Here is an 18,713-nt window from a genome sequence, read left to right as displayed (position 1 = left end):
ATCTCTGTAGACCCAGACGGTGCATGGCACATGGTATTCCATAAACACTTGTCAAATTGAGGCAGGTTTATTCATTCCACAAATACACCTGGAGTGCCCACCATGTGTTGGGCACTGTGCTAGTTTCCTGGGATTCAAAATTAATGAGCCAAAGGGGCGCCTGGGTGACCCAGTCGGTTAAACATCTGACTTCGGCTCAGGTCATGATCTCACGGGTTGTGGGTTCGAGCCCCATGTCAGGCTCCGTGCTGACAGCTCAGAGCCCGGAGCCTGCTTTGGATTCTGTGTCTCCTTCTCTCTCAGTCCCTCCCCCGTTCATGCTCTGTCTCTGTTTCACAAATAAATAAACATTAAAAAAATTCAAAATTAATGAGCCAGAGTCCTTGCCTTTAGGAGCTCACAGTGCAGCGAGAGCAGACAGAGAATCATACACAGGTAATCACAGTGACTCCAGGACAGGGGCAGCTCTGTCTCACCTCTTCTTAGTCCTCCTTTTCTTCCCTAACTGGTTACCACCCGAAAGCATAATTCATACTAACTGCTTTGCCTATTTCTTCAAAAGAATTTTCCATTTCCTACACATAGTTTCTAAAGTCACTTAATGGAAGTTTCTATTTCTCTCTTCACTCTAGAACAGAAGAACACTATTTGAATACTCAAAATAGCCCCCCATTTGCTGCTTCCCAAGCAAGTGATCCCCCTGTGACTGGGGGTGTGCAAAGTCAGGGCTGACGACCACCAGGTGTGGTTGGGGAAGGATGGAAGAGAGACTTAAGCTAAAAAAAAGGTTGGTTAAGTTCTACGACCTTGAAGGTCTTTCTGATCCTGAGCCGAAGGAAAGCACATGAAGCCTAAACCAAGATCATGGTGATGGAAATTATGAAATTTGGAAGTTTGGGGTTCATGAAAGAATGGCTAAGAAAGAATTCTTGAGATGTTTTTGGTGCAAAAAGGTGATTTTATTATGGCACAAGGACAGGACCCATGGGCAGAAGGAGCCGTGCTGGGATTGTGAGGAGTGACTGATTATATACTTTTTAATTGGGGGGGTTAGAGAGAGCATAAGTCTCTAAGGAATTTGGAAGCAGGGCTTTCAGGATCTTGAGAAGCTAGCTGCTGTTAAATAACTAAAGTTACTTTTAGTCTTTAATAATATCAAACATAAATATTAAGGCACTAAGGCAGCCATGAGTTCTTGGAGGAAGGTCACGTTCTGTATGTTTCAGGTGTCTATCAACGGGCTGCAAACTGTAAGGAGATTTAACTTAAACTACACATTCCTTGGGGCACCTAGGTGGCTCAGTTGGTTAAGTGTCCGCCTCTTGATTTCCCCCTCATGATCTCCTAGTTCGTGAGTTCTAGCCGAGCGTCCACTGCCAACGCGGAGCCTGATGGGGATTCTCCCTCCCCTTTCTCTCTCTGCCCCTCTCCTGCTCTCTGTCTCTCACAATAAATAAACCAAACAATTATTATTGCCCTCATTTTGGAAATTAACCAGAGACCTCTAGGGGCGCCTGGGTGGTGCAGTCGGTTAAGCGTCCGACTTCAGCCAGGTCACGATCTCGCGGTCCGTGAGTTCGAGCCCCGCGTCAGGCTCTGGGGCTGATGGCTCAGAGTCTGGAGCCTGTTTCCGATTCTGTGTCTCCCTCTCTCTCTGCCCCTCCCCCGTTCATGCTCTGTCTCTCTCTGTCCCAAAAATAAATAAACGTTGAAAAAAAAAATTAAAAAAAAAACAAACCAGAGACCTCTAAAATCACCAGTCAGGGGTCCTAATCTGCCACAGATGTTCAGCCTCAGCTGATCTCTTGCCAGGCAGGAAGGACAAAAAGTAAAAAGCACTTCAAATTTTAGTTGCGGCATGGCTTTGTGTTTGTATAATCTCTCTTAGGTTTTTAGCAAATAGAGCTCACAGACCTCCCTCCCTCCCCAGGTCCCTTGAACTGGCAACCTATTCACAGGACTGTTCCAGTATGTTTTTACTCAGTACTTTGGGACTGAGCTTTGCTCCCTGGGTAGTTAAATACAGTCTCCACGGGCGCCTGGGGGCTCAGAAGGTTCAGCTTCCAACCTCGGCTCAGGTCCACGATCTCACAGCTCAAGAGTTGGAGCCCTGTGTTGGGCTCTATGCTGACTGCTCAGAGCCTGGAGCCTGGTTCGGATTCTGTGTCTCTGTCTCTCTGCCCCTCTCCCTCTCCCCTCCCTCAAAAATAAATAAACATTAAAATAAAAACACAGTCTCCGGAGTTAGCCTACCATGGTTGAATGCCTGCCTGCCACGCCATCTGGACATGTTATTTCACATCTCAGAGCCCCACTTTCCTCTTCAGTTGCTTAATGATGATAATGCCCACCAGACAGGACTGTGTTATATATTTACCTGAATGCTGTGTATATAGTCCTTAGCACACTGCATGGCTCAGAGTGAGTACTTCAACATTTCTGTTGGTAATCAATGCTATTGGGATCAATGAAGTCTCAGTTGGCTCATTAGGTGTTGAGCAGAGCCTACTCTGACTTATTGGTGATTTATTATTATTATTATTGCATGGTGCATTTCTAGATCTCCTACCTATTGATCTCCTTGAGGGAGGGGAAATGCAAGATATCGGGCCAGATGGAAGACAGCCAACATCTTTCCAGATAAATCCTTGCCCCACCCTCGCAATAGGCTCCTTGTTGGAATTTCTCAGGAGCAAGTTGGCCAGTGGCCAGCACGTGGGTGACCGAGGGGCTGGGGGTGTGAGCAGGGCTTTAGAAGACTCAGGAAGAGGAGGAGCTGGGGAGAAGTGAACTGTGGGTTCCTCGATGCAGGCTGCCATACAGACCACAGCCTCTCTGGGACCTGTGGTCTAGAAAACAGGAGAAAGGATGAGCACACCGGGAGACCCAGCCCAACCAGACCTTGAAAGTTGCAGAGGGTAAGTGGCTCATTTGTCTAGCTTTCCATGCCAGCGACAAGGGAAAGGCAAGGGTTCTTTGCCTTTGGAGATGGGGTGAGCTACAAAGGATGACTGTCTGCCCGGGACAGAAGTGAGGAGACCCGAGCCTGGTCTTGCCTGGTCACTAGCAAGCTGTGCAATCTTGGGCAAGTCACCAGACCTCTCTGGGCCTGTTTTCACATCTGTAAAATCAGGCATCGGCATCGTCACTCTAACGACGATATCTGGCATTTGTACAGTGTTTGCCAGTTGCACTTTCCCAAATGGCACCTCGTGTGATCCCCGCGGCAGCTCTTGTTGGAAGAATGCTTGTCACATTTTACAGATGAGGAAACTAGAGTGCGTGGGGCCAGCTATTATTCAGTTAGGGCCAAGCAAGCCCGGACCCAAAATCCTGGTCTCCTGAGGAAAATTCTGGCCTCTGGTGAGCATACTGTTCCCCTGGAGCTGTGAAATCCGGATTCCTCGCTCGTTGTCGAGGACTTCTGTCTCCTTCTTTTCTCCCCCATGCCCTCCCTCCTTCCTTCCTGCCAGCTGTTCCAGCCTCTTCTCCACCAGCCTCCCAGAATTTCTTCTCATTCTGCAGGCCCAAAACACTCATATTTCTGAGAAGGGGGTGGTGAACATCAGAAACCCATTCCCACCCTCCCTGGTTAGCACCTGCATGCAATGCAGCCTGTTTTCCAGAATTCTCTCTGCTCTGTGGAATGCCTTCCTCTAGGTCCCAAGAGGTGAAGTAAGTGGGGCTTTAACCTTCAGGGCAGCAGTTCTCCCGGGGTGAGCCTAGACCACTCACTGTGGGTCGCAAACTTCCAGGGTGCTTGGTTACATGTGCGGATTCCCAGCCCCTCCGCGCCAAAGTTGGTGAGTCAGAATGGGCATCTTAGCAAAGCCCTCCCTGTTTCTGACAGGCATGTATCACAGTTTGGGAATCACTACTCCTCCCATACTGCACTACTGGCCAGCAGAGGGCACTTCATAGATTACTTAACAGTGAACTAACTATCCTTGTATTTCTGGGAAAAGTCCTTCGTGATAAAGGTGGATTATTTTTTTTAATTTTTTTTAATGTTTATTTATTTTTTTGAGAGAGAGATTGACAGAGTGTGAGAAGGGGAGGGGCAGAGAGAGAGAGAGGGAGATATAGAAACTGAATCAGGCTCCAGGCTCTGAGCTGTCAGCACAGAGCCCGAAGTGGGGCTCGAACCTACGAACTGTGAGGTCATGACCTGAGCTGAAGTTGGATGCTCAACGGACTGAGCCACCCAGGCGCCCCTATTATTTTTAAGTAAACCCCAGGGTTTAGCTTGGTTGTATTTTAGTTGGAGTTTTGCATCTCTACAAGTTACATTTGTCTAGAATTTTCTATCTATCCATCTATCTTGCTTGCTTGCTTGCTTGCTTTTTTGTATGCTATCTTCATCGGGATTGGGTAATGGTGGCTTTGTAAAGTAAATTGGGAGTCTCACCGTTATTTTTTACCGTCTGAGATGATTTGGCATTGGACTTATTCTTTGAAGATTGGATAGGACTCAGCTGTAACAACAAGCTGGGCCTGATATTATTGTAAAGGGTTAACATTTCACTGCCTTTCTCCTTTCTTGAATGATTTTTGGTTTGTTCAGGTTGTTACTTCTTGAAATCGATTCATTTCCCTGAGCTCACCAAAAATCTACACACAATACTCTTCCATTTCTGTAGCACCTCCATTTTTATTGTCCTTCTCAATATTAATGTATTTCTTTCACTTTTTTTTTCTTTAATCGTGTTTTTCTATTCAGGCTTTTCCAAGACCCAACTTCTTTTTTCACTGAGTTGAAGCGTAATTGACAAAACACAAACCGCATAGTTAAAGCGAACAGTTTGATGAGCTTTTAGCATAGGGATACATCTGTGAAATCATTGCCCTAATCAAAATAAATTTATTATTTTGACTTTATTCAGTTTTCTAGTTCCTGAATTTCAGACTTTCTACTTAATAGCCAATCCTTCTATTTATTGTGTGTGTGTATTTTATTTTTTCCCAATTCCTTAAGTGAAAGTTAGCTTGTTTATTTTTAAATTTAATATATAAATACAGTTGATTCTCATTATTCATGGCAGTTGTGTCCTATAAAGTCATTGAAAACAATGAATTAGGGAATTCTGAGCCATTGCTCCTAGGGAAAATACAGGGTTAAGTCCTTGCTAACATCTGGGTGCAACGTTTTTGTCAAAAAATCAATGTATAGCCTTGGGTTTGTTTTTTTTTTTTTTAAGTTTACTTATTTATAATCTCTACACCCAATGTGGAGCTCAAACTCATGACCCCCAGATCAAGAGTCACACACTCCAGGGTGCCTGGGTAGCTCAGTCGGTTAAGTGTCTGACTTCGGCTCAGATCATGATCTTATGGTTCGTGAGTTCGAGCCCCACATGGGACATGATTCATGGGTTCAAGCCCCGTGTCAGGCTCTGTGCTGACAGCTCAGAGCCTGGAGTCTGCTTCAGACCCTCTGCCTCTGCCCCCCTCTCTCTCTGCCCCTCCTCTGCTCTCTCTCTCTCTCTCTCTCTCTCAAAAAATAAATAAATAAAACTTAGGAAAAAAAAAGTCATACACTCTACCAACTGAGCCAGCCAGGCACCCCTGAATATATAACCCTGTTTTATGTGTGCCTGTGGTTAAAGCCTCCTTTAAGAATGTAAGTTGTTGAGGGGCGCCTGAGTGGCTCAGTCGGTTAAGCATCCAACTTCGGCTCAGGTCATGATCTCACGGTTTGTGAGTTTGAGCCCCACGTCCAGCTCAGTGCTGACAGCTCAGAGCCTGAAGCCTGCTTCAGATTCTGTGTCTTCCTTTCGCTCTGCCCCTCCCCCATTTGTGCTCACTCTCTCTCAAAAATAAATAAAATGTAAAAAAAAAAAAAAAAAAAAAGAATATAAGTTGTTGATTTGTTAATGTAGAACTCACAGTCCACAGTGCTAAAACTCATGTCTGAACAAAGCTTACTTAATACACATATTTTTTCCATAAGGCATATCACAGCCTTTTTGTGCTGAGGAGTGCTAGCCAGCATTTCAGCATCACTCTTGGGGCCATTTTAAAGAGCAAAATCCCTGGTGCAACTCAGGGAATGTATTCAATGACATTGTAATCATGTTACATGGTGACAGATGGACAGATGGTAGTTAACACTCGCTGTGAGCACAGCATAGCATGTAGAGATACATTAGACACCTGAAAACTAATGTAACATTGTGTGTCCCCTGTAAGAAAAAAAAAATTAAGAATTTTTTTATGTTCATTTATTTTTGAGAGAGAGAGCGCGCATGCACAAGCAGAGTAGGGGCAGAGACAGAGAAAGGGAGACACAGAATCTGAAGCAGGCTTCAGGCTCCAAGCTGTCAGCACAGAGCCCCACTCTGGGCTCGAACCCACAAACCGTGAGATCATAACCTGAGCCGAAGTCAGACACTTAACTGACTGAGCCATCCAGGTGCCCCTAAAAATTTTTTTTAGTATTATTTTTTTTAATTTTAATTTATTTATTTTTGAGAGAGAGGGAGAGCACGAATAGGGGAGGGGCAGAGAGACAGAGGGAAACACAGAATCCGAAGCAGGTTCCAGGCTCTGAGCTGTCAGCCCAGAGCCCGATGCAGGGCTCGAACCCATGAACCTTGAGATCATTACTTGAGCCAAAGTCAGACACTTAATCGGCTGAGCCACCCAGGCATCCAAAAAAAAATGTTTTTTTAATTTTTTTGTACATTTATTTATTTTTGAGAGATAGAGCACAAGTGGGTGAGGGGCAGAGAGAGAATGAGACACAGAATCCAAAGCAGGCTCCAGGCTCTGAGTGGTCAGCACAGAGCCCGACACGGAGCTTGAACTCACAAACTGGGAGATCATGACCTGAGCTAAAGTCAGATGCTCAACCGACTGAGCCACCCACGCATCCCCCCAATTTTTTTTAAGAATGAAAAAAATGGGGCACCTGGGTGGCTTAGCGAGTTAAGCATCTGACTTCGGCTCAGGTCATGATCTCACGGTTTGTGAGTTCAAGTCTGACATCAGGTGAACTTGAGCCCACGCTTCAGGTGAGCACGAACCCTGCTTCTGGTGAACACAATCCCCACGTTGGGTGAGCCCCACTTCTCTCTCTCTGTCTGTCTCTGTCTCTCTCTCTCCGCCCTTGCTCACTTGAGACCTCTCTCTCTCTCTCTCTCTCACACACACACACACACACACACACACACAAAGCAAGATCACCAACAAAAAGCACAAAAATCCAACCCTTGCAGCACTCAGTAGATCATGAGAAGGACACTTGTTCATAATATGAGAGCTGAAACAAGAAACAAGAAGGCAGAGCATCACTTTGTTCAACTCCAGCTGGGAACGTGTACATTGGGCAGCTCAAGTTTATCACTGTTCTGCTCAAGTCCACAATGTCTGCAAAAATGCCACAAGCATTGATTTAGGGGTCACAGGTAAAGTGTAACAGATAGGCGAATTCACAAATACGGAATCTGCAAATGATGAGGATCAATTGTAGCTAAATCATTTAAGGTTATATTGAACTCATGGGATACAGACAAAGCCATTCTCTCAGAGGGAAGTTGATAGCAACAGGATGTTATATATCCTCAGTCACAGTCTCAATTCTGGTTTGTCGGATTCTGATGCCACAGAAAGTGGTGTCCTCATTTATCACTAACCTCTGTTCAGGTCATTGTATAGCTAGCTCATCTGGGAGGATGTCTGCCCACTGATACCCTAGGGAACATCATAGAATATGCCCTGGACCCAGAGAGTCAAGACCCGAGGCCTGAGTCCTGGCATGGCGTGTACTAGAAGTGTTCAAGCAAAGGGTGGAGGCTCTGGAGCATGATGGAAAACACGCCAGCCTTGGATTTGAGCGCTCACTTTCCCTCTCTCTCTCTCTCTCTCTCTCTCTCACTGGCCGAATAAATTTTGCTAAAGTACTCAACTGCTCGGAATCTATTTCCTCCTTATAAAATGTCGTGACCCACCAGATGGTGACAGAGACCAAATGAAGTGGTGGGTGGGAGGTATTTGGAAAACACTAAAGAGCTGTGTTAATGTGAGGTGGGGGAGGATTGTCACCATGTTAATGGCATTCCCAGAGTGTGCCACTCTCTGACCTTATGCCCACAATCTGGACTCCATCTCACTGGGACCCTATCATTCCAAAACCTAAGGAGACACGAGCCCAGGCTGGCTGATGCCAGATGGAAGGGAGAGACAGGGACTCAGCAGTCCTGGGGAGGCTGATCCAGCCCATGGAAGGCCCGAGGCCCTCGTTAGAAGAAGGCACAGGGCCTGGAACCACCCGGAGCCCTTGGCCACCCCAAGCCCATAAACCTGTCTCCTTTGTCTCAAGCACCATGAGTGCCGAGGAGGACGCCAAGTGGCTTCAGTGGGTGACACACCAGTTTGAGACCATTGCGGGAGAAGACCGGGAGATCAACCTGCAAGAATTCAAAACAGCCTTGAATGTGAAAGAGGCAAGTGTCCGCTCCCGAAGTAGGGCCCCGCGTTCATAAAGGAAGAGCCATCCGGCTCTCAGGGACACAGTACGTCACAAGGAGGGAAAGATCGCTCCCCGGGCGTCCTCGGGGCTCAAGACCCCACCTCTAAGCAGGATCGGAGGACGTTTCTGTCTCTGCTACCGATGCCCGTCCGTCCCTTTGGTAGCCATGGCCTCCTGGGGTCTTCAAAACAACATGTGAAGTTGGGTATCAGCAGCTTGCCAAATCTTAAGAAGTATTTTTGGCCTCATATTTTCCACCGGCCTCACGGGCAGAGTTGATGCTATCGTGTACGTAAGCCTCCTTCCAAGAAATAATGTTTTCCAATGGTTTGTATCCGTGAGACACCCACACTGTCCCCGGTCCTCTCCCAGTTGATAGGGTCTCTGCCCATCCGTGGAACAGCCTGCATGCCGGGCAGACTGGGGAGACATCCACAGAGAGACAGGGGGAGTGAGCCGACAAATGTCAACCTCTCCCCACCTGTTTTGTGGGCTGGCATCTGGTGGTGGCCTGTGTCCTTGATAGGGGCGGGCCAGGGACCATCTACATGTCCCCGTTTGGACCAGAGGGCCCCTCACTTGCTGGTAGCAGGGATGCTGCTAAGAGCTCTAAATGCCATGCCTCCTTCTATATAGTGAACATGGGGAAGGAAAAAAAAGACCTGCCTGGCAGAACATTACACTCTCAACAGGAGGCTGCAAAATACCTTAAGATAAAGACCATTCAAGATGGTGGAGACTGATTAAGGTCTTACCCAGTGCTCTAAGGAAGAAAGAGGAGAGCCAAGGCAGGGCTGACTGTCTACAGCCGACTTTGGCCCCCACTTGGCGCTTGTAAACTCCTCACGGTCCCTTTAGGTGAGACCTGAACCCTATGAACCCCTCCCCCTGCCCCGAGGGGAGCGTCTGCGCTTGGTATATCTGGGGCTCTGACCCAGCGTGTCTTAATTTCTGTGTTGAGTGTCTATCACCAGGCCCGGCAGGCAGGAGTTGTGTGGGACATGGCTGCCGAATGAATGAATGAATGAATGAATGAATGAATGAATGAATGGAGTGAGTGAATTGGCGCTTAAGAACAAGCCTGAAGTGTAGGCTACCGGCAGCTTAAACAGTTAGTACAGGAAAGACACACGTGTTCAAGCACCATCCTCCAAGACCTTCCTGGTCTTGAACCCACGATCTTCACTCATCCCTCGTGTTCACCCCAAGGGGATGAGACAGGACCTGGGAGGAGCCTGCAGGGGACCTTCTGTCTGACCCTTTTTGCAGGTTGAGGGGTCTGAACTGCAAGGCTGATGGGGGCGATGGCAGGTAGGAGACAGACAGTCCATACAAATGACCAGGCTGCCGTGCCGGCAGAGGGCCTGAGGCCCAGACACAAGTCCATCCTCCCTGCAGGGATCTGAATAGTTCTTCCACCGGGAGTCCGAACTTGCTCTAGGCAGGCAGGATGGGCCATGGACACCGCCCCCTAGTGTGGCCAAGCGGACAGATCACACCCTGCGATCACACCCCACGCACCGGACGGAGTCCTGCCGGAATCCCACCACCCCAGGGCGCATGCGCGCGCGCACACCGCGCGACCTCAAAGCGCAGGCCCCGAGTCCACGCTGTGCCTTTTCCCGTCCTTCTCTGGCCACAGTCTTTCTTTGCCGAGAGATTCTTCGCCCTGTTTGACTCCGATGGAAGTGGCACCATCACGCTCCAGGAGCTGCTGGAGGCGCTGACCCTGCTCATCCACGGCAACCCCATGGACAAACTCAAATTCCTCTTCCAGGTGTACGACGTTGACGGTAAGGGCTCTTGGGGGGCGGGGGTGGCCTCAGTGGGAGGGGACAAAAGGAATCGACCCATCTCAGCGTCTCTGGGGCAGAACAGGACTGTTTTCTCCAGGCCAGGCTGATGGCTGTCTCCCTCCGCGTGACCCCGACCCGTCTCTCTGTGTGATCTCTGCTTCCCTTTTGTGGAAGGTGGCGAGAAGGGGCCATTCTAGCCCAGGAGACCAATGCCTTTGATTCAACTCACCAGAATCCAGAACTTTCTTTTGTTCTTTTCTATGTTTGAAAAAAGAAATTGCTTTATTGCTTTTTCCATATTGTAATAAGAACGTTAAGTCCACTGTGAACATTTTAGATGATACAGAATGGTTTTAAGAAGAAAGCAAAAATCACCCATAACATTTTTCTCTACTGCTTTCTACTTGATCTCTTTCACTCTCACACACACACACACACACACACACACACACACACACACACACATTTTTTAAATTAAAAAATGGGATTATACTATGCATACTGCCTTTTCTTACTAAACAATATAAACACTTGTTTATGCAAGACTGTATTGCTTTGTAACATCATTTTTACTGTAGCAGAATATGTATAACATTAAATTTACCACTTTCACCATTTTAAAAATGTTTTTATTTATTTTTGAGAGAGAGAGAGGGAGAGAGACAGAGTGCAAGGGGGGAGGGGCAGAGAGAGAGACACAGAATCCAAAGCAGGCTCCAGGCTCCCAGCTGTCAGCACATAGCCCAAACGCGGGGCTTGAACCCACGATCTGTGAGATCATGACCTGAGCCCAAGTCTGACGCTTAACTGACTGAGCCACCCAGGCGCCCCCACTTTCACCATTTTTTAAATGTCAGGTCCACAGCATTAAGTGCATTCACCTTGTTGAACGATCATTACCACCACCCATCTTCACAACTTTTTCATCATCCCAAACTCTATACCCATTAAACACTCACTAGCTTCTATTCCTCCCTCCCCAGCTCCTGGCAACCACTTTTACTGTCTGTCTGTAAGAATTTGACTATTCTAGGGTATTTCATATGAGTGGAATCATAGAATACTTGCCCTTCTGTGACTGGCTTATGTCACTAGGCATAATGTCTTCAAGGTTCACCCATGTTGTACTATGTGACAGGACTTAATTCTTTTCTAAGGCTGGACAATATTTCATTGTATGGATAGACCATGTTTTGTTTATACATCCATCAGCGGACCCTTGGGTTTCTTCCACCTCTCGGCTATTGTGAGTGATGCTCTTATGAATACAGGTATAGGTCTTCGAGACCCTGCTTTCCATCCTTTTGGGCATAGACCCAGAAGTAGAATTGCTGGATGAGATGGTAGTTCTATTTTTAGTCTTTTGAGGAACGCCGTAGTCTTCCACAGAGGTTGTAACGCACGCATGACGTTCCCACCAGCCATGCACGAGGGCTCCAGTTTGTTCACATCTTGCCCACACTCGTTACATTCTGTTGTTGTTGTTGTTGTTGTTGTTGTTGTTTTTCTAATTGTAGCCACCCTGGCTACTAAGTGGTAACTTAGTGTGGTTACAGCATTACTTCCTGTGGCCACATCATATTCCACTGTATGTATATATTGATAACTGGGTCCCATGCAGCAGAGTCTAGGAGTTAAGATCTCTGACTCGGAGGTCAGGCTGCCTAAGTTCAAAATCAGCTCCATCGCTTATTAATAATCATGGTGGGGGCGCCTGGGTGGCTCAGTCGGTTAAGCAATCGACCTCGGCTCAGGTCATGATCTCACGGTTCGTGGGTTCAGACGCCACAACAGGTTCTCTACGGTCGGCACGGAGCCTGCTTCAAGTCCTCTGTCCCCCTCTTTCTGCCCCTCCCCTGCTCGCGCTGATCTCTCTCTCTCAAACATAAATAAACATTTAAAAAATAATAATTATTATTATGGTGAGCCTTGGGCAAGATACTTAACTTCTTTGTGCTTCAGGTTTTTTTTTACCTATCACATGAGAATAATGGTTATAATAACAGTATATATTCATGAGGTTGATAGGATTAAATTAGTTAACTTGTGTAAACTCACAACAGTGCCCAGCACAGGATACACCCTTTATAGGTGTCAGCCACTATGTGTTACTGTTTACTCAAACTCCATTACCAAAATGGACAATTTGTCTCCCCCTTCCCGCCACTTTTTAAAAAAATATTTATTTATTTATTTTTGAGAGAGAGAGAACACCAGCAGGGAAGGGGCAGAGAGAGAGGGGAAGAGAGAGAATCCCAAGCAGGCTCCATGCTGTCAGCGCAGAGACAGATGTGGGACTGAAACTTAAACTGTGAGATCATGACCGGAGCCAAAATCAAGCATCAGATGCTCAACCGATTGAGCCGCCCCCATGAACATCCTGCTTTTAAATCTTTGGCAACTCTGAGGCGCCTGCTTGGGATTCTTTCTCTCTCTCTCTCTCTCTCTCTCTCTCTCTCTCTCTCTGCCCCTCCCCTGCTTGTCTTCTCTGTCTCTCTCGAAAATAAATAAATAAACTTGAAAAAAAAATACACTTAAACCTTTGGCAACTCCGTGGCAGCAAGCATCTCTGAAGGCCTGGAATCATCAGAGGAAGGGATTCTGCAGTGAGAAAGAGGCACCCAGTGAGACTGGGATGGTTGGGGAGGCCAGACTGTGCGGGCCTTGGTGGCCAAGGTTTGGAGTCTCAGTACAATTAGCAACGGGGAGTCATTGAAGAGTGTTGAGCAGGGAAGTCACTGGGCTGGATTTGCATCCTGAAAAGCTCAACCTAGGTGCGGGCCTGCTGCTGGGCAGGGCCCTCTGGCCTATGGGGTTTCTCTAGCTCCTCGCTGCACCTGACTCAATCTAGCCAGACCTCATTCCTGGAACCCATTCCCCAATAGGATATATAACATCCTGTTGCTATCATCTTCCCTCTGAGAGAATGGCTTTGTCTGTATCCCATGAGTCAAGATGGAATGGTCTTGACTCTCTGGGTCCAGGGCATATTCTATGATGTTCCAAGGGTATCCTGACGCTTCCCCTAGTATGTGGGCAGTTGGCCATACCCACTTCCTGAACATCTTCCTCAGACCCCACTCAGTCTCCATGGGACAGTCCTCACTGTCTGAGCATCAAGCTTTGCTCGCTCCTGAGGTTTACCGATGACCTCAGATGGAGAGGTCGGTTTGTGACGGGAGGAGTGGCACACTCACGTTCTCCTAGCAGGCAGTGGCGGGGAGGAAGGCAGGGCAGGGCAGGTGAAAGGAGATTTGCAGTTTTTTGGCAGGAACTAGAGGGCATTCCCTTCCGGTGGCTTCTGCTTTCTCTGAGATCCAGCGAGAGACTGGATGGCCATGGAAGTGAGAAGTGGTCCTTGCAGACAGCAGGAGAGTGACTACACTAGAGAAGCAGGAGAGGGTTGCAGGGCAAGTTGAAGGCCTTGTTCTGGCTGGGGATAAAGCTTCCTGCCCTCTTGGGTGCTTTTCTTCAGGAGTGTCCTATTAGCTGCCCTGGTGCAGGAAGGGAGAGAGCAGGTGGCTAGATTCCCTCAGAGATGGGATATTTTTAGGTCATTGGAATAGAAGGACAGCGGGACAAGGAAGAAGAACGTGTGTCTGAGAATAATTATGAAGGAGGACCCTAGATTTGAAATTAGCCAAGGAGAGAATAAAGTTGGATGGATGACAGGGTGTGAAGGGGACAGGGGAGGGACTGGAGCTCCAGATGTGGTTAGAAACCTGTTGCATGGTGGCTCTTGACTAGGAAAGCCGAGGACAGGAGTGTGACTGGAGAGGGGTACTTTAGACTCTGCCCTGGCATGTGATTTGAGACTTTGGCTTTGGGTCTTCCTGACGATCACAATACCAGTAAAGACTTTCCATTTATATGCAACTACTTTTTTCCAGATACTGCAGTAAGTGCTATATAATGATCTATCATCCTTGAACCAGTTCTGAAAGGGAGGAATTATGATCCCCATTTTATAGATGAGCAAAGTAAGTTTCACCACTCAGAAGGACTTACAGCCCCCCAGCAGTTAGTAAGGGGCAGAAATCCAAAGCTACCTCAAGTGTGTCTACATCCCAACAGGCCTAGAACTCATTAATCACAGGCCCGCTGCTCATGAAGAATGGAAATACACACAGAAAAAAATATGCCTCTAATTCTCATCACGGCGGAGAGATTTGGCTTCTTTTTCCCATCACACTCTCAGTCACCCATATTCATGTAAAGTCATGTGGCTGGACTTGAGTGCCCAGCTGTGGCCTCTCAGGACAACATGGAAGAGGAAGGTCTGCTTCAAGTGAGAGAGCAACAGGGAACTTTCCCTCACCACCACCCCACGTACAGTTTGCTTCCGGATAATTAATACTCTAAGCAGAGTAATCCTTACAAATTAAGCAAGCAAGTGCATCTTCTGTGCAGATGGTCTTGGAAGCTCAGTACTTAGGAGGCTGCAGATTCTCGAGAAAGACATGCACTGAGGCTAAGAGGAGTTTATTTGTCCTGAACTGGGCAGTAGGGAGCCATAGAAGGTTTCTGAGAGGAGGGTGATAGTGTGTATTTTTTGATTGCCTGGTCTATACCCCGAAAGGGAGTTGGTTCGCAGAAAACTGGAGGTGGACGATTAGGGAACGTTCGCCACTCGATGCACTGGCTGTGTATGGGAAGGGGAGTCTGCGGGTACAGAGTGGGGTCCCGGGCGGGCCCCCACTCGTCTTCATCCCCACTTGGGACAGGCAGCGGCTCCATCGACGCGGATGAGCTGCGCACCGTGCTGCAATCGTGCATGCGCGAGAGCGCCATCTCGCTGCCAGACGAGAAGCTGGACCAGCTGACGCTGGCGCTCTTCGAGTCGGCCGACAAGGACAACAACGGCGCCATCACCTTCGACGAGCTCCGGAACGAGCTGCAGCGCTTCCCCGGGGTCATGGAAAACCTGACCATCAGGTGCGGCCCTGTCTCCAGCGTGGGCACTGCCCGCGTAGGGGTTACCCTTCAGGTGCGCAGAGGGGCCCGAGCCCCCGGGAATCCCTCAGCTCCGCCCCCAGCTCGGCCAGCCCGGCTCAGTCCTGCTCCAGCCCCGCCCCAGGCCCACCCCAGCCCCGCCCCGCCACGCCCTACCCTACCTAGGCCCGCTCCAGCCCCGCCCCGTCACGCCCTACCCTGCCTAGGCCCGCCCCACCGGTAGCCTGCTCTGGCCCCGCCAAGCCCCGCCCAGCCCCACTCCAGCCGCTCCCTAGCCCCGCTCCGGCCCCGCCACTCCCGACCCCGCCCAGACCCGTCCTACCGGTGACGCGCTTCAGCCCCGCCCAGGCCCGGCCCCACCACGCCCTACCCCGCCCAGGCCCGTCCCACCGGTGACCCCCCCCCCCGCTGCCCCGCCCAGCCCCGCCCAGCCCTGCTCCACCCCAATCCAGCCCCACCCCGCCCTCTCCTAGGCCCGCCCCACCGGTGGCCCGCTCTAGCCCCGCCCAGCCCCTCCCTAGCCCCGCCCAGGCCCGTCCCACCGGTGACACCCCCTTCAGGCACGCCACGCCACGCCCTACCCTGCCTAGGTCCGCCCCATCGGCAGCCCGCTCTGGCCCCGCCCAGCCCCCCCCAACCCCACTCCAGCCGCTCCTTAGCCTCACTCCGGCCCCGCTCCGCCCCGCCAGACCCCGCTCAGACCCGTCCTACCGGTGACGAGCTTCAGCCCCGCCCAGGCCCAGCCCCACCACGCCCTACCCCGCCCAGGCCCGTCCTACCGGTGACCAGCTCCAGCCCCGCCCAGCTCCAGCCCCGCCCAGCTCCACCCCAATCCGCCCTAGGCCCGCCCTAGGCCCGCCCCACCCGTGGCCCTCTCCAGTCCTGCCCGTCCCCTTCCCCGCCCCGCCCCAGGCCCGTCCTGCCCAGCCCAGCCCCAGCCCCACCATGCTCCAGTCCCACCTCGCCGCACCCTGCGCAGCCCCACCACTCCGCACCCTGCCTAGTCCCGGCCCGCCCCACCCTCGCCCAACCCCGCCCAGCTGCATTCTGCCTAGCCCCTCCAAGTCCGGCCTTTGCCCTCTTTTTCATAGGGGACAAAGGTCTCGTACTGCGGGGCAGCTATGGTCTTGCCTCCGTTTTCTACAATCTTTTCAGAATCAACCTCACAGTATTAAGCACCTACTGTGGGCTGGGCATTTATACAAATATACCAGTGCATTTTATAGCAACGCCCCAAAGGAAGTTATTTACCTCACCTGAAGTAACTTACCTGGGGTCACACAAATAATTAGCAAAGGCAGTCATTTATTCAGCTTGATGGAGCAGGCACCGTTAATTTATATGTAATTGATACCAATAAACAAATGCATAAACTAGGGAAGTACTAAATTGGTAAGGGCTGCGGAGGAAATAAAATAGACGTGGTGTAACAACACACCAAGTTTGACTCCGAGCTCTGAAAAGTGCCGGGTTTGTAATTCATTCTTTTCGTGTATTAACTTACTTGTGGGTTATTCACCACAACACGTCTCAGATTCTTCCATCCTTTTCGATTGCCTCCCCCCCCCTCAATTGGCAAGTAAGGGAGGTATTGAAAATAGCCATGGTGGATGCGGCATCGGACAGATGGGAGTTCCATCTCGGCTTCACCTAACTGTGTGACTGTGAGCAAGTCGCTTGACCTCTCTGTTTCCTGGTGTCAAGGGAAACCGGCCCACTTGCCACGAGGCTCCAGAGACTTGGCGGGTTACAAGGGTCGGGGGGTGGGGGGGGGATCTCTAGGTTCCGACCTCGGTGGTGCCCGCCGCAGCCCGCCTGGCGGAGTCCCCCTGAGCCGAGCCCCTTTCCCACAGCGCCGCCCACTGGCTGACGCCCCCTGCCGCCCGGCCGCGCAGTCGCCGTCCTCGCCCTCTGACCTCCGCCTACTGGCACAACCACCGCAGCCACCTGCTCTGCCTGGCCGCCTACGCGGGCCTCCACGTGCTGCTCTTCACTCTGGCGGCCTGCGCGCACCGGGCCCTGGGCGCCAGCGTCATGGTGGCCAAGGGCTGCGGCCAGTGCCTCAACTTTGACTGCAGCTTCATCGTGGTAACACTCCCCCATCCCAGGGCAGGGAAGCGGGCGGGAGAACTGATGATGTATGTTCCTCATAGACCGACAGGTGGACACCTGGGGTGCCTCAAGGCAGGATGGCACCTCAGACGTCAGCTGGGGCGATACGCGGTGGACATGAGGCCCAGAGAGGGGCAGTGACGTGTCCATAGTCACGCAGCACGTAAAACACAGCTGGCGTTTTTATTTTATTAAAAAAAAAATTTTTTTTTTTAAGTTTGTTCTCGAGAGGGAGAGAGAGAGAGCGTGAGCGGGGTAGGGGACATAGAGAGATGGAGACGCAGAATCCGAAGCAGGCTCTAGGCTCTGAGCTGTCAGCACAGAGACTGACACGCTAAGGGAGGGGGCGGGGGGCAAACTCACAAACCGGCTGAGCCACCCAGGTGCCCAACACAGCTGGCATTTTTGTGCACTTACTCTGTACAGTCACCGGGCTAAGCACTTTCCGTTTGATATTCACAATAGCCTTATGGTGGACCCTGGAGGAGGTGGGGCTGGCTCTTGTGCAGGGCTCCAAGCAGAGAGCACGCTGTAAGAGCCCTTGAATGCCAGGCTAATGAGTCAGAATACGATACTCTGGGCTAGGGAGTGAGGTCTCCAAGTGGTTTCGATTCTGCTCCAACAATTAAAACAAAAATCCCTTCCAATAACCCAATTCATGCTCATTTACTTGTAATTATGTGCATACCCTATTATCATTAGCTATTAGACTTACGGCACACTATATGGCAAGAGTTATCCTTAATGATCAGGGATGTACAGCTTTAGTTCAAATACTCTTCTTGATAATATCAGCTTCTTATGTGGGTTTTTTTTTTTAATGTTTATTTTGAGAGAGAGTGTGAGCAGGGGAGGGGCAGAAAGAGAAGAAGAGAGAGAATCCCAAGCAGGCTCTATGCTGCCAGTGCAGAGCCCGACTCGGCACTCGAACCCACCAACTGAACAGTTGAGCTCATGACCTGAGCTGAAATCAAGAGTCGGTTGCTCCACCAACTGAGCCACCCAGGTGCCCCGTGGGTTTTATTTTTATCCTCAGAACTGGCTATGTGTGGGAGTTGGAGACCCATGACTTATTTTCTTGGTCACTTGCTCTTGCATAATTAACATTGCTTTCAATTAGCACTTTCTCTGCAGGGAATCTTTTTAAGCTACTTGTCCTTTCTGTGAGAGGTACTTTAGCTTTGTTAGAATCAGACAATGTAATCTACAAGTCCACATATCTGGGCACACGTACATTGAAAGCAAATGAGCAAGGAGGGAGCCCTTGTCAAAAGCCCCTTGGAAAAGCCAGTCTTTCTCCTCCAGGACACCTTGAGAACTAGACATAACATGTGACGTCTGACGTAAAGACTAAATGAGGGCACCATGTCAACACAGATGTT

The 18,713-nt window shown here is 49.8% G+C and overlaps 1 protein-coding gene across 1 annotated transcript in view; it reads left to right on the top strand.

The window, feature by feature from the left end:
* Positions 1-2,727: 2,727 nt before the first annotated feature.
* Positions 2,728-18,713, top strand: part of NOX5 (NADPH oxidase 5) — a 34,500-nt gene continuing 18,514 nt past the window's right edge. Inside the window, exons 1-5 of the mRNA XM_043554047.1 lie at positions 2,728-2,918; positions 8,321-8,444; positions 10,113-10,330; positions 14,941-15,201; positions 17,073-17,307. Coding sequence (XP_043409982.1) covers positions 2,869-2,918; positions 8,321-8,444; positions 10,113-10,330; positions 14,941-15,201; positions 17,073-17,307 — 888 coding nt within the window. The 5' untranslated portion in view covers positions 2,728-2,868. The remainder of the gene's footprint in view (positions 2,919-8,320; positions 8,445-10,112; positions 10,331-14,940; positions 15,202-17,072; positions 17,308-18,713) is intronic.

The sequence above is a fragment of the Prionailurus bengalensis genome, chromosome B3 (assembly GCF_016509475.1).
Source record: "Prionailurus bengalensis isolate Pbe53 chromosome B3, Fcat_Pben_1.1_paternal_pri, whole genome shotgun sequence".
NCBI classification, from domain to species: domain Eukaryota; kingdom Metazoa; phylum Chordata; class Mammalia; order Carnivora; family Felidae; genus Prionailurus; species Prionailurus bengalensis.
Note: the sequence above shows the minus strand (reverse complement) of the source record. Positions and strands in the feature narration are given on the sequence as shown.